The 13624-nt window shown below is 38.9% G+C and overlaps 2 protein-coding genes across 4 annotated transcripts in view; one reads left to right on the top strand and one right to left on the bottom strand.

Moving 5' to 3' along the window:
* Positions 1–3759, bottom strand: part of cwf19l1 (CWF19 like cell cycle control factor 1) — a 6860-nt gene extending 3101 nt beyond the window's left edge. Inside the window, exons 1-7 of the mRNA XM_068702567.1 lie at positions 3674–3759; positions 2711–2795; positions 2535–2619; positions 1853–1954; positions 1474–1688; positions 525–640; positions 87–171 (exon numbers count right to left, since the gene is read on the bottom strand). Coding sequence (XP_068558668.1) covers positions 87–171; positions 525–640; positions 1474–1688; positions 1853–1954; positions 2535–2619; positions 2711–2795; positions 3674–3696 — 711 coding nt within the window. The 5' untranslated portion in view covers positions 3697–3759. The remainder of the gene's footprint in view (positions 1–86; positions 172–524; positions 641–1473; positions 1689–1852; positions 1955–2534; positions 2620–2710; positions 2796–3673) is intronic.
* A 1075-nt stretch (positions 3760–4834) lies between these two features.
* On the top strand, positions 4835–12761 carry dmtf1 (cyclin D binding myb-like transcription factor 1). Of its 3 annotated transcripts, none has more exons than XM_068702566.1 (17): positions 4835–4897; positions 6267–6400; positions 7039–7134; positions 7283–7368; positions 8221–8332; positions 9125–9201; positions 9290–9447; positions 9521–9553; positions 9642–9751; positions 9906–10134; positions 10256–10407; positions 10661–10855; positions 10953–11029; positions 11125–11313; positions 11417–11629; positions 11807–11912; positions 12082–12761. In XM_068702566.1, the coding sequence occupies exons 2-17, from the start codon at positions 6301–6303 to the stop codon at positions 12114–12116; spliced, it is 1968 nt and encodes a 655-aa protein (XP_068558667.1). In that variant the 5' UTR covers positions 4835–4897; positions 6267–6300; the 3' UTR covers positions 12117–12761. The 3 variants fall into 3 exon arrangements, with proteins under 3 accessions (XP_068558667.1, XP_068558664.1, XP_068558665.1); XM_068702563.1 differs by having other exon boundaries at positions 10947–11029; XM_068702564.1 differs by having other exon boundaries at positions 4836–4897; positions 6294–6400; positions 10947–11029.
* The last annotated feature ends 863 nt before the right edge of the window (positions 12762–13624 follow it).

The raw sequence follows: 13624 nt of genomic DNA, 5'->3' as shown, positions 1-13624 counted from the left end.
TGGTTTCTAAGCAGGTTTTTAATGGACGTTCATCACATTGAACGTCAGAGGTTTGAGTTAAAAGTCGACGTTCATAAGAGACGAACCTTCTTCTTGGTCGGGTTGCTGACGGCCGCCAGAGCGATGAAGCGGCTGACGTGTTGAGCGTTCTCCTGCAGAATAACATGATTCCTGAAACACATCAACAGTATCGTTATGACACATGTTATAACATGTTATAACACGTGTTATTAGGGCCATTGGAGGTGAAAACAATACATAAATACTGAGGCTGGGGATTTAAATTTACAAGAAAAATAAATCATAAATTTACAAGAAAAAAATACATAAAAACATGGAAACGTCTTATTAAAAAACAACTTAAATTTGTGAATTTATTTATTTATAAACACCTTAAATATAAAACAGCAATATTCCCCCCCCACCCCGGCTCAGTATTTATTTTCTTTATTCTTATAAATGGTCCTAATACTCCGTCCTACTGAATAACACAGGAGGAATAATGTGAAGCCTCCTCCGTCTACCTGTAGGGGAGTCGTTCGTAGTGAGCGCCCTCTAGTGCAGCAAAGTGGTATCGCGGCTTCAGGTGGTCGGCGAGGTCGGCGACGGAGCTGCTGCCACAAAACTTAGTGTTCACTTCCTGCAACACGAGAGAAACAGCAGCGGAGAGTTAAAGTGAGACGATACATTTAAAGGGCTGCTCTGGAGCTTTTGACATTATTAATATCAATGTTTGAACATTTTGAACCCTCGATTAAGTCGTCTGTAACTGACGATTCTGACCTAAATCTAAATATGTGAAGTCAGAATTTAACGCGTTCATTTACGACATCGACACATTGTTCAAACGTCGTCATTTAATGCATTATAACCACTTTGATCAATAAATATATAATGATAAATAAATATATAATGAAATAGAATAAAAGAAAATAGAATGAAGAAAGTAAATGAAAGAAAATAAAGACAAATTTAATTAAATTAAGTAAAATGAAATACAATAAAATGAAATAAAGTAAAGTAAAATTGATTTAAATTATTTAAAAGTAAAATGAAATGAAATTAAATAAAGTAAAATGAAATGAAATAAAATAAAATAAAATAAAGTAAAATTCAATTAAATAACTTAAATTAAGCAAAATGAAATGAAATAAAGTAAAGTAAAATTTATTTAAATTATTTAAAAGTAAAATGAAATGAAATAAAGTAAAGTAAAATAAAATAAATTAAGTAAAATGAAATTAAGTAAAATTAAATGAAATAAAATAAAATAAAGTAAAATTTAAAACAGCAGCAAATTTAAAGTAAGCAATAAAATAAATTAAATCTTGCTTATTGATGAGGTAGTAACACTTTTGGTACAAATGATTTTGATGAACTTTAAATCCGGTTTAGAAGTTAGAAGTCTTCACGTAGCAGTGAAGAAACAGAAGTTCTGAGTTTTAGCAATAACACCATTGGTATAAAGGTTACCGGGGCGTTCCCGTACTGCCACACTCCTCGGGGCCACTGTGACGTCAGCAGGACGTCCACTCCTCTGAACTTGGAGCTGCCGGTCAGCGGGGCCACGAGGGCCGACAGGTCTTTGGAGGCGAAGCAGTGAGCCGGGGCCGGTTCCTGGAGGGCCTCCCGACCGCTGACGTAGGCGATCTGTAGCCCGGACACGCCGGTGAACACGCCGCGCCGACCTACACACACACACACACACACACACACACACACACACACACACACACACACACACACACACACACACACACACACACACACACACAGAGAGAGAGAGAGACGGTTAACATGTTCAACTGTGCTAGAGCCCCCCCCCCCCCCCAGAGGCTCCAGATGTTCTTACCCAGATACGTGATGTTGTCAGCCAGCTCGCAGCCGTCAGCGCCGGGGAAACTCTTCACCGTCTCCTGGCTCGCTGCTCCGAGGATGTAAGTGTGGACGGGAGCTGAGGAGGCACAAAGGACGCTTAGGTGACAGAAGGAAGCAGAAAACCAGAGTGAATAATCAGAACTTTACTGTTTTAATTAAAATAGATAATTCCTCTTGGACACAATAATATGAACAATATCTGACAAAAAGGCTGTTGTTTTAGAGTTATTTAATTTAAGATAAAAGTAGGTAATGCAGCAAAAAAAGATGGATTAACTCAAGAAAACTGCCAACAAATGATGCTTTAAAATAATATATTTACATTATAATATTATTATAATATTTAATTCTTATATCTATATTCTTATAATTAAATGATACTTTAAAATAACCCACATTCATTTATATTTATATTTATATTATTATAATTAAATGATGTTTTTTGCAAAGGGTTGCAGTTGTGTTTCACGATATTAAAACGTTAATATCTTCAGGTACGTCAGCTTTGTTTACCTGTTTTACAGACTAAATAACATTAAAAGCAACAACAACTTGTACAAACTAACTAACTTGGTGCAACATCGCTCAGTTGAATTCAAACATGCAGCGTGAGGTGTAAACATGTGGAACAGCTGGTCATCCAGATGTTTTCCTACCTTTCTTGGCTCCGGTCTTGTACTGCTGCCACTCTGCTTCGGCCTCCGGCGACGTCCCGAAAAACTCTCCGACGCACAGCAGCAGCTGAGAGGAAATCAATAAATGAATGAATCAGAATTAGATTCGTTCTGTTTCTGTAAACTTTCATAGAAACTGAAATGTCCCGTTGACTCACATCGAACGGCCCCGTCTTCTTCTGGATGGTCTGGACTCTGGAGAACAGAGCGCTCAGCCGGCCTTCAACGTCTCCACACGCCAAGCTGCAAACAAACAAACACCCACAACTTCAACACTTTAATCTGACAACAGGGAAAATAAATAGCTAAAATACAGATATATCAAACATAATAATATAATATGAATTGTAATAATAATGTGATATATAATAATATAATATGAATTTGAATATATAGAATATGTATACATTGTAAAATAAATATGTAAAAAAAAATAATATATATATATATATATATATAAAATATAATAAATAATATTAATAATAATGTTATAATAATATTAATAACAATGTAATATTTATACTAATAATATTATATTAATTTTAATAATACTATTATAATAATATAACATAAAATATATATATATTGATTGTAAAATATGTTAAATAAATATCTAGTCGCTCTACTCGACTTAAATAAGCAGAATGTTCCTTTAAAGAAGCATTTAAAGACTCAAAGTGACTCTAATGGTGTTTTTTGTTGTATATTAAAGACAACATTTAAAGTCGGCAGAGATCACATGACTAGCACGTGACTTTTACACGCATAGCATGTGAAACTAATGTAAAGGATCCCGGTTGTAACTCTTCCATTGTTAGTGTCACATTAAAAACCTTCCTCCAATCCAGGTATAATATAAGAGTTTACTTATGCCGAATTTTTCATTCTCCATTATGGATATCGATTATGCATTTAGATCATCATGTATGACGTATGTACACCTGTCAGAGAGTAACGAAACCTTAAATTATATAAACTTTCAATGAGGTTCGGTGAGAGTGTCACAGAACGGTTAAGACGAAATAAAGAAAAAAAAGACATTAAAACGTCACATATTCAACATTTAAAGAGACGAAACGTCATTAAAGTAGTAATAAAGTATTTAAAGAAGTTAAACTTACACTCTCACCGGTTGTTCCGCCATGTTTTTGGCTAAATATTCGCTGTTAAAAATGTGTGATTTGGATTTTTGCTGCTTGAACGTTTTGGTCCGTCGCTGAAAGCAGTCCGGTCAAAACAACAGACAGAACTATTATCCATTCAGCAAATCACACAACTAGTCACAGGATGTATATCTTATTACATGTAAAAATATATTTAATGTTAGTGTAGATGTTTTTATGTCAACTTTATATTATTTTAGTAAATCCCAAAAAATAAATAAAAGTCACGTTGTTACCCGGAGAGATTTTAGAGCGGAGAGAGTGGTTGCCAGGTTTGACTCTTACACATCAATTTAATAGAAAACAAAATACACTTTTTAACCGTATAAACGCAACCTAGCGTCCACTTACTATCTTTTTGAAGAGCTTTCAACCACACTCTCAGTCTTCATCAGCGATCTCAGATTATTTACAAAGTTTTACAAATCGATAGAACCGTTTTCAATTATTTTGTATTAAATTGTACTTTATTTCACGTAAAAACACGTATCTGTACAAGTTTTCAAGTTTAATCAATTTTGTAATATGAACTATGTTTATGTAATTCAAAATAGAATAAGTGAATTGCAGATTACACCACAATGTAATGTTATATTTCCTGTTTAGAAATATGAAAAGGCAAAATAATATTCTGATAATAAAATGTATGAAACATCAAAACTTTGTATGTGTTATTGTCATTATTTAAATTTAAATATAATTAAATAAAAAATGAATAGAATAAGTCTGACGCCTGTATATCAATATTAATATCTCCAGTACTTTGCTCCCTTATTTCAATGTATTACTTCTATCTATTGTGATCAATATATATTATGTAAACTCAAAAGCCTAAATGTGTTGCTTTATTCCAAATGAAAAGCCAACTAACTAACTAACTAAACAATAGTGCAAAAAATGTAACCAAACAAATGTGTTATAAACTAATAAATACAAATATTAAACAAATCAATTACTGTTTGCTTTAATGTACAAAATACACACAATACACGGTAACTACAGATTAAATTAAATTATTTCCATTTATTTATTTCGTTTTTTATACATGCAGATTACCTTCAAACCTCTAGTTTTACGGATTATAGTCCTACCTGGCAACCCCGCGGGCCCTCGGCCGATCCTCCATCCTGGTACTTTACCTTCATCCTGGTAACTCACAAGTCCCCGGACCAAAAACAGGAAGTAAGTAGCCGAATCAAACGTAAAAAAATTCACTTTCTGTTTGCTAGTCGGGGCGCAGTAAGCTCAAAGTGCGGGAAAATAGCCGAGAACAAACCGTCAGAATCCCGCAAAAAAACCCGCACAGACGCCACAAGCTTTCACCTTGTCGCGTTAACATGGCGCCGGAGATTTTTCGTCTTTATTTAGCTTGGTGGATGCTAACGGTTAGCATCACAGCTTACTCCTGGACACATAGTTTAACGTTAATATAACTACGTCGCTGCTCTGTGTGTATTTTAACGATAATGCTGTTATGGGTTTTGGGGAGTTTGCATCACGTTAAAGTCCATTTCTATCGCTAAGTCCCTGTGGTCCAAATGGCAATTCAGCCAAACTCCATATAAAAATAGACCCATTCTGCTTTGTCTTGCTTATTTCTGACCAATACATACACTAATGAATTTTATTTGAAAGTAAGACCTCTTAAAGTGATCGTGGCTGTAATTCGGCGCACATATTGTCCAACAAGCACTTCACATTGTGCAGGTTTTAACCAAATTATACCGGCTGTGGAGGCTCGCTCCGTATCTCCACCATTGAGCTTCCACTGGAAAACAGCAGAGGGCGGTAGCGAGCAGCTCCACATAAATACACATTTTTATTGAAATAACTGACTTATTTATGGATCAATTCTCACCCGAATTAACTGATGACATCTAATGATGAGTACCATATCACAAGGACTGATGAGGGAGGTGATTGTCTTTGCTGATATGCAATTTGGCTTTAAATTGGTATATTTGTTAATGGAGTTTGGTGTGAATTTTAGCAAGCGAATGAACACCAAATAAACATTTTTAAATTTGTTTTTGTATTCCTGTCATGACATTATGAAGTTATCTTTACTTTTACATATATATATATATATATATATATATATATATATATATATATATATATATATATATTATAATACACTATTATATATTATGTTATTAAGCCATTATCCAAGTATCCAAAGTGCTTACAAGTTCACTCTGATAATCTAATATTTTCTCTATGCATGTGCATATGCAAGCAATTTATAGTATTCTTTTTCTAAAACAATCACTACATCAATGCCATCAAATTGAATAAATGTCCCATTTTATGAAACGTGTCTTGCTCATTTCTATAAATGCTGTCAAACAACTAATGCACAATTTGTATTCATGTATATTTTATTTCTAAATAAACATTTTGGCCTGTTTTAAAACATTTATATTATTCAAAATAACCACTTTGTTAAAGGTACAAATGCTCTGCTCTGAATTCTACTTTCACAAAGCTCATCATTGTTCTGTTTTTGTTTAAATTAACTTCATAGATAATGAAAATAACCACGAAGCAGCGGCCCGTGTGTTTGATTCCTCTGCAGGTGGACGATGAGTTCAGCAGCAGAGGACGAGGACGCCGCGGCGTTAGAGTCGGTCACGCTCACTCAGGACAGCGATGGAAGCATCATCCTGCACTGTCCTCCTCACGGTGGGTCTAATATGTGTGTGTGTATATATATATATATATATATATATATATATATATATATATATATATATATATGGGTCTAATACGTCTTTATTAATAATCATATTAATCATTGATTAACCGGTTTTAGTCACGGGTCATTGGAGGTAAAAGAATAATAAAAATCAGAGCTGGGGGAGGGTAATATTCAGAGAATAATATCTGAATTTATGAGAAAGAAACCTTTAATATTCTCTAAGATTTAAGTCACAAATCTACGAGAAAAGCCGTGTGAAAAATGAGTAAATAATAAGAGTATTCATGGTCATAAAAGAACACGTTTATGTATCTTTCAGGACCTTCGGCTCACCAGAAGAACTCTAATGAAATTCAGACGGCGGCTAAATTTGTGACTTTAATTAAGTTTTTTTCTTCCACGTTTACAATTTTTATAATCTCAGAATATTACATTTTTCTTAATTCTTAGAATTTTTCTTTATTTTGTGTGATAATTAACTGACTACCTGTGGGGGTTTTTGGGGACTGTTGGTCGGACAAAAAAGAACATTTTAAGATGTAAAGTGTGTGTGTGTGTGTGTGTGTGTGTGTGTGTGTGTGTGTGTGTGTGTGTGTGTGTGTGTGTGTGTGTGTGTGTGTAGACGAGGACTCGGAGCCCCTTCAGAAGAAACTGCGCCTCTCTACTGAAGAACAGGACGACTCGGACCCTCCTCAGTTCTCTGTGGTCACTTTACCGAGTGAGATATTACATCACTGACACGATGTCAACAACATCTATATATATACATATATATTATATATGTATATATATATATACATATATAATATATCTTTTAAGCTAACGAGGCCTCTGTTGTAGCGTAACGTTCTCTTCTTCCTCCTCAGTGTCGGAGAGCGATGAAGGCTTCGAGGTGACGATGACGGCCACAGCGGACGGGGATCTCTCTGAGGAAGGAGTCGCTCAGATTCAGGTGCAGAACCAGCTCCTCCTCCTACCTTTAGTACCTGGTCCTGAACCAGTCTCAGTGTAGTCCTGGTCCTCTATCAGACCTCCATCAGTACAGAGACCATCAGAGAGAACATGGTCTGTTTCTATAGAGTTATTGTTAACGCTCGTCATCGGAGCCACCGGGTCGGATTCTGGTGAAACCAGATGACATCTGAAATCGTGCAGGTTCACCAGAAACTCCTTCAGCGCAGAGACCGGTCCACCGTGGACAGACACAGACCCTCCAGCAGAGACCGGTCCACCGTAGACAGACCCAGACCCTCCAGCAGAGACCGGTCCACCGTAGACAGACACAGACCCTCCAGCAGAGACCGGTCCACCGTAGACAGACCCAGACCCTCCAGCAGAGACCGGTCCACCGTAGACAGACCCAGACCCTCCAGCAGAGACCGGTCCACCGTAGACAGACACAGACCCTCCAGCAGAGACCGGTCCACCGTAGACAGACCCAGACCCTCCAGCAGAGACCGGTCCACCGTAGACAGACCCAGACCCTCCAGCAGAGACCGGTCCACCGTAGACAGACACAGACCCTCCAGCAGTCGGAGCTCCGGAGGGAGGAGGAGAGCTCAGCTCTCGGCAACAGCAGCAGCATCTCCATCTCCATCTCCTCCATCATCATCATCATCATCATCATCATCATCTCCTCCTCCTCCTCCTCAAAGGGAGTCTGGTGCTCAGAGCCACTACCACTTTAGTCCACAGGGGGCGACATAATCACCACAACAGAAACTCATCGGACTGCTTGTTTGTCGACTTAAAGTCTTGATGTTTCACGAAGCTTTTTGGTGGTTGTGCTCCTTCATGTGTGTAGATTCTGCAGCAGGAGGAGGGCTCTCTCTCGCCCAATCAGAAGTCAGATGTGTCACCTGTCAGTCAGGCCTGGTTCACCACGAAAGAAGACAAAGACACGCTGGCTAACAAAGGTGTGAACACATCAAAAGTCCACCGTAAGACATTTTAGGAAAATAATACATGGAGTATTAATCAAGAAAAAACTCTGAATTGAACACCGCTGTAATGTGAGCAAAATAAATAAATTATATTAGTATTAATTTATGATCATAAAAAAAGGAGGTCCTTACAGTAATAACACTATTTTAGGAGCAACAGAATTTAGACAGAGGCTAAATTTGTGACTTTAATCTGAATATTTTTCTTATATTTACAATTTTATGAATTCAGAGAATATAAAAAATAATTACTTTAAATTTAAGTTATTTTTTATTTTATTTTCAATTATTTTAATGAAATGAAATTTTAATATTTTAATATTTAAATTTAAAATGTAATATTTAAAATGTAATATTTTGATTTGAATTGTAGTATAAAAATATTAAAACCATTTTCCACTTTAATATCAGAGAATATTAGAGATCTTTCTTGAAAATATACCATTTTAATCTCGAAAAATAATATTTATTTCTAGGACTATCATCCCCTCACTGGCTCCTTAATAATTATTGTTATTTTTTAAAACTACAATAAGCATAATACGCCGTTTTAGAAAACACTGCAGCCAGTTTCATCATAATTTCTTATTTCCTGGATTGATTTGAACTGAAACTGTATTTACAACAAGCTCATCCACTTGTTGGGACAACTTACTGTGTATAGATAACTATGGGTCATTACATTTATAATAATGTCTGTATATATATATATATATATATATATATATATTTTATTATAAATGTGTAACATTTCCTCCACTTCAGGTCACAAGTGGAAACAGGGCATGTGGTCCAAAGAGGAGATCGACCTTCTGATGAGCAACATCGATCAATACGTGAAGGTTCGTCACTTCCTGTCTGTATTTTATCGGGTCCCGTACCCGTGTTCCAATATTCAAACCCTCAACCTCCTCCGTGCTCTGGCTTCAGGGCCGAGGCATCGACGACCCGGCGGAGATCATCTTCGAGATGTCCAAAGAGGAGAGGAAGGACTTCTACCGCTCCGTGGCGCTGGGCTTGAACCGGCCGCTGTTCGCCGTCTACAGACGAGTTCTACGGATGTACGACAACCGAAACCACGTCGGGAAGTGAGTTCACGAGGGAACGGCAAATAAAGCGTTTCATTTCCTCACTTTTAATGTGTTTATTCGTCTCCCTCAGGTATACTCCTGATGAGATAGAGAAGCTCAAAGCGTGAGTAAAACCTCCGTGTGTCGTTCTTTTAATAATGAAATTAATAAAATGTATGTTTATTAAAGTAGAGTATTGTTTCTATGTTCAGGTTGAGGGAGAAACACGGGAACGACTGGGCGACCATCGGAGCAGCTCTGGGTCGCAGCGCCTCTTCAGTCAAAGACCGCTGCCGACTGATGAAGGACACCTGCAACACAGGTAGAGTACTCGAGTACACGCTGGAGGTACTTTACTTCTTTTATACTTCTACTTCACTACATCTCAGAGGGGAAGATTCACTACGAACTCTGACAAGTCGACCAAAGATTCAGAGTTTTTGGTGGAGATGGTTTGTCTTCTTTGTTGTCTTTAGGTAAATGGAGTGAGGAGGAGGAGCGGCGTCTCGCCGAGGTCGTGTACGAGATGGCGGGCGCGTCGCCGGGCTCGGCGGTCACGGGCGGCGTTTCTTGGGCGTCGGTCGCCGATCAGGTTCGCACGCGCTCAGAGAAACAGTGTCGGTCGAAGTGGTTGAACTACCTGAACTGGAAACACAGCGGAGGAACCGAGTGGATGAAGGAGGACGACCTCAACCTCATACGCAGGTTCTCTCTCTCTCTCTCTCTCTCTCTCTCTCTCTCTCTCTCTCTCTCTCTCTCTCTCTCTCTCTCTCTCTCTCTCTCTCTCTCTCTCTCATTAAAAGAAATATTCAACGATGTGTTTCAGGATATCGGAGCTGGAGGTGGAGGACGAGAATGAAATCAAGTGGGAGGATCTGGCCGGCGGGTGGAGCAGCGTCCGGTCGCCTCAGTGGCTGCGATCCAAGTGGTGGAGCATCAAGAGACAAGTAGCCAATCACAAGGAGATCCCCTTCAACGGTACACAAGAGGATTTAAAGCCGAAGCTAGCAGTTTGTTTGTTGTACAGATTTATTTTAATTTTAATTTTAAATGTAATTTCTATGCTGTTTTTTTTATTTTAGCTAACATAATATTCATTATTATTTATTTATATATATATATATATATATATATATATATATTATTTTCTAATATAATAATAATAATATTATTATAATAAATCACAGAAAACCGTTGAGACTCATACCTGTGTGTGTGTTTTTGTCCTCAGTCCTCCTGAAGGGTCTCCAGGAGCTCATGGCGTCGTCACAGACGGCGTCCGGACCGGTAAGTCCCTCCTCTTCCTCCTCCTCTTCGCTCCAGATCCGACTCACCCGATTGGACGAGAGCGGCGGCAGCCCCGCCCCCGGCTCCGTGGCGGCGCTGCAGATTCCCGTACAGATCCCGCTGCAGATCACACACCTGGGTGAGATTTTGAGTGCGTTTCTATGCAGACGATGCAGACTTCTATATCAACGGTTGTGTTTAACTCACCTGTTTGTGTTTTTCTCTGTAAGCTTCAGATTCTTCAGCAGCAGCCAGCGACGGTGAAACCATCACTCTGAACACCGGAGCGCTGCAGACCTTTGAGATCCTGCCCGTGAGTATAAACGCATAAATGAGCATTCTTGTTTTGCAGATTGTCAGTAAATTTGATTCACTTTGTTCTGTTTTTCTATTTCTTTTCATTTCCAGTCCTTCCACCTGCAGCCCACCGGCACCCCGGGCACCTACTACCTGCAGACGTCATCCAATCAGGGCCTCCCGCTCAGCCTCTCCACCAGTCAGGGGCTCCCGCTCAGCTTAGCCAATAACAGCACGGTCACCCTCACCACGGGCTCCTCCCCCTCGTCCCACGAGCACATCATCCTCCACAGCCTGTCGGTCGGTTTCAGACCACGTCGAGTGGAAAGCGTCGTGTTTTATTTGTTCCCCACTCTTCATCTTCATCTTCGTGTGTTGTTGTTTTGTTTTTTTCCCGCCTCAGACAGACGGCCTCTGCTCCGCCGACGGCGTCATCATCCAGACGGTCACCTCTGACCCCGCCTCCACGTCGGACCCTCTCGGCCAATCGCAGCTGGTTGTGGAGACAGAGGGGCGGAGCCAGGAGGACCGGCTCGACGCCACGAGTCTCCTGGAGGGGTCGGAGAACGCTGTCACGGAAACTCAGGAGCCAATCACAGACGGCTTCACCGACAAGGTTCACCCAAAATGACTATGATTGAGTATTTATATACAACATACTACATGATATACCTGCACGATATATTCAGAGTAAAAACTAAGAATTTACAAGATTTAAGTCGTACTGTGTGTGTGTGTGTGTGTGTGTGTGTGTGTGTGTGTGTGTGTGTGTGTGTGTGTGTGTGTGTGTCAGGAGCTGAGCTCACAGTCTGTTGAGGCTCCAGTGGTGCATTCTGGGATAACATCCGGCAGCGCCGTGCTGATTGTGTCTCCTCCAAACATCAGCAGCACACTGACAGGTAACACACCTACGCACACACACAGATATATATATATATATATATATATATATATATATATATATCTGCATGTTTGTCTTTGTTTTTCATTTAAAGAATCTAAAATCAACAACACAAGGTTTAAAGTTTGACTGCAGAGCTGCTCATTGTTCTCCGTCTTTGTCCTCAGATCCGATTCTGGAGAACCAGGAAGGATCCGACTGAGCTGGACCTCCATTGTGGACCAACAGGATGAGGTCACTTCCTGTCTGTTCGTGTTGAAGCTGTTGCTGTTTTAAACCAGGAAGGAACGTTGAAAACAGACCTGTGGTGGTTGTGAATGAAACTGAACTGTGTGTTTGAAGCTTCACACTGAAGCCCTGAATGAAATGTGAACGCAGCGCTGGAGTTCGTCCTCCATTAGACGTCCTCCATAAGACGTCCTGCATAAGACGTCCTGCATAAGACGTCCTCCATAAGACGTCCTGCATAAGACGTCCTGCAAAAGACGTCCTGCAGGAGCTCGTCCTGCATAAGACGTCCTCCATAAGACGTCCTGCATCAGACGTCCTCCATAAGACGTCCTGCAGGAGCTCGTCCTCCATAAGACGTCCTCCACAAGACGTCCTCCATAAGACGTCCTGCATCAAGACGTCCTGCATAAGACGTCCTGCAGGAGCTCGTCCTCCATAAGACGTCCTCCACAAGACGTCCTGCATAAGACGTCCTCCATCAGACGTCCTGGATCAGACGTCCTCCATCAGACGCCTCCATAAGACGTCCTGCAGCGCCAAAGAGACTCTGACTCAACTGACACTCGTCCTTTAAATTAAACATGTCTATATGTGTAAATATATATAAATAAATAAACGTAAGAACAAATGAATGATTCCTCTCTTGTCACGTGACAATAAATAAAACGTAGTTCTTCTTCCTTCATTTAGAGGAGGAGGTCGTGTGGTGGAGCAGAAGAAGGTTGAGTTTCTCTCTGACGTTAAAGCCTTTTGAACTAGTTCTTCATTAAGAACACAGGGAGGCAGTGTTGTCCTATATTTATACTTGATTATTATTAACTGGTTGATGATCAAAAAGATCTGATTGTTATTGTCAAGATATTCTATCTTTCTGTTCTTAGTTTGTCTCAATACATTTTAGTTTTTGTATTTTGACACATTTTTTAAAAACTATATCTTTCACATAGAGATAACACATTACATAAACAAAGTAAAGCAATGAAAAAATAACAAACAAAGAATAGAAACAATAAAAACAGAAATAAATGGAATACTTACCAAACTGCACAAGGAGGTACTGGAGAAATACCTTCACACGTTTGTCGACGTCAGCAGGAAGTTCTGCAGAAAAATCTAAGAATAAAACAGTTTTAATGTGAGTTATTAGTTTAGATAATTATCATAAAAACAAAGTTTTAATCAGTTTTAGACTCTTTTCGATTTTGAACAAACAAATATTTATTAATAATAAACAGATATAAAACTGTTTGTGACAATATGGGATGAAGTACTTGTAGTTTTGGTACTTTAAACTTGTACTCCACCACATCTCAGAGGGAAATATTGTGTTTTTTTACACCACTACATGTATCCGACTGCTATAGTTACGTTACAGATTAAATTCCACATAAAAAAACAGTAGTACTTTTACTTTTTGGTGCATGAAGTACTTTTTTCTGATAGTATTTATATACTTTTACACATAGTACATAGCACACA

This window comes from Cebidichthys violaceus, unplaced genomic scaffold (genome assembly GCF_023349555.1).
Source record: "Cebidichthys violaceus isolate CVI_PGR_0920_01 unplaced genomic scaffold, fCebVio1.0.p SCAF_86, whole genome shotgun sequence".
NCBI lineage: Eukaryota > Metazoa > Chordata > Actinopteri > Perciformes > Stichaeidae > Cebidichthys > Cebidichthys violaceus.
Note: the sequence above shows the minus strand (reverse complement) of the source record. Positions and strands in the feature narration are given on the sequence as shown.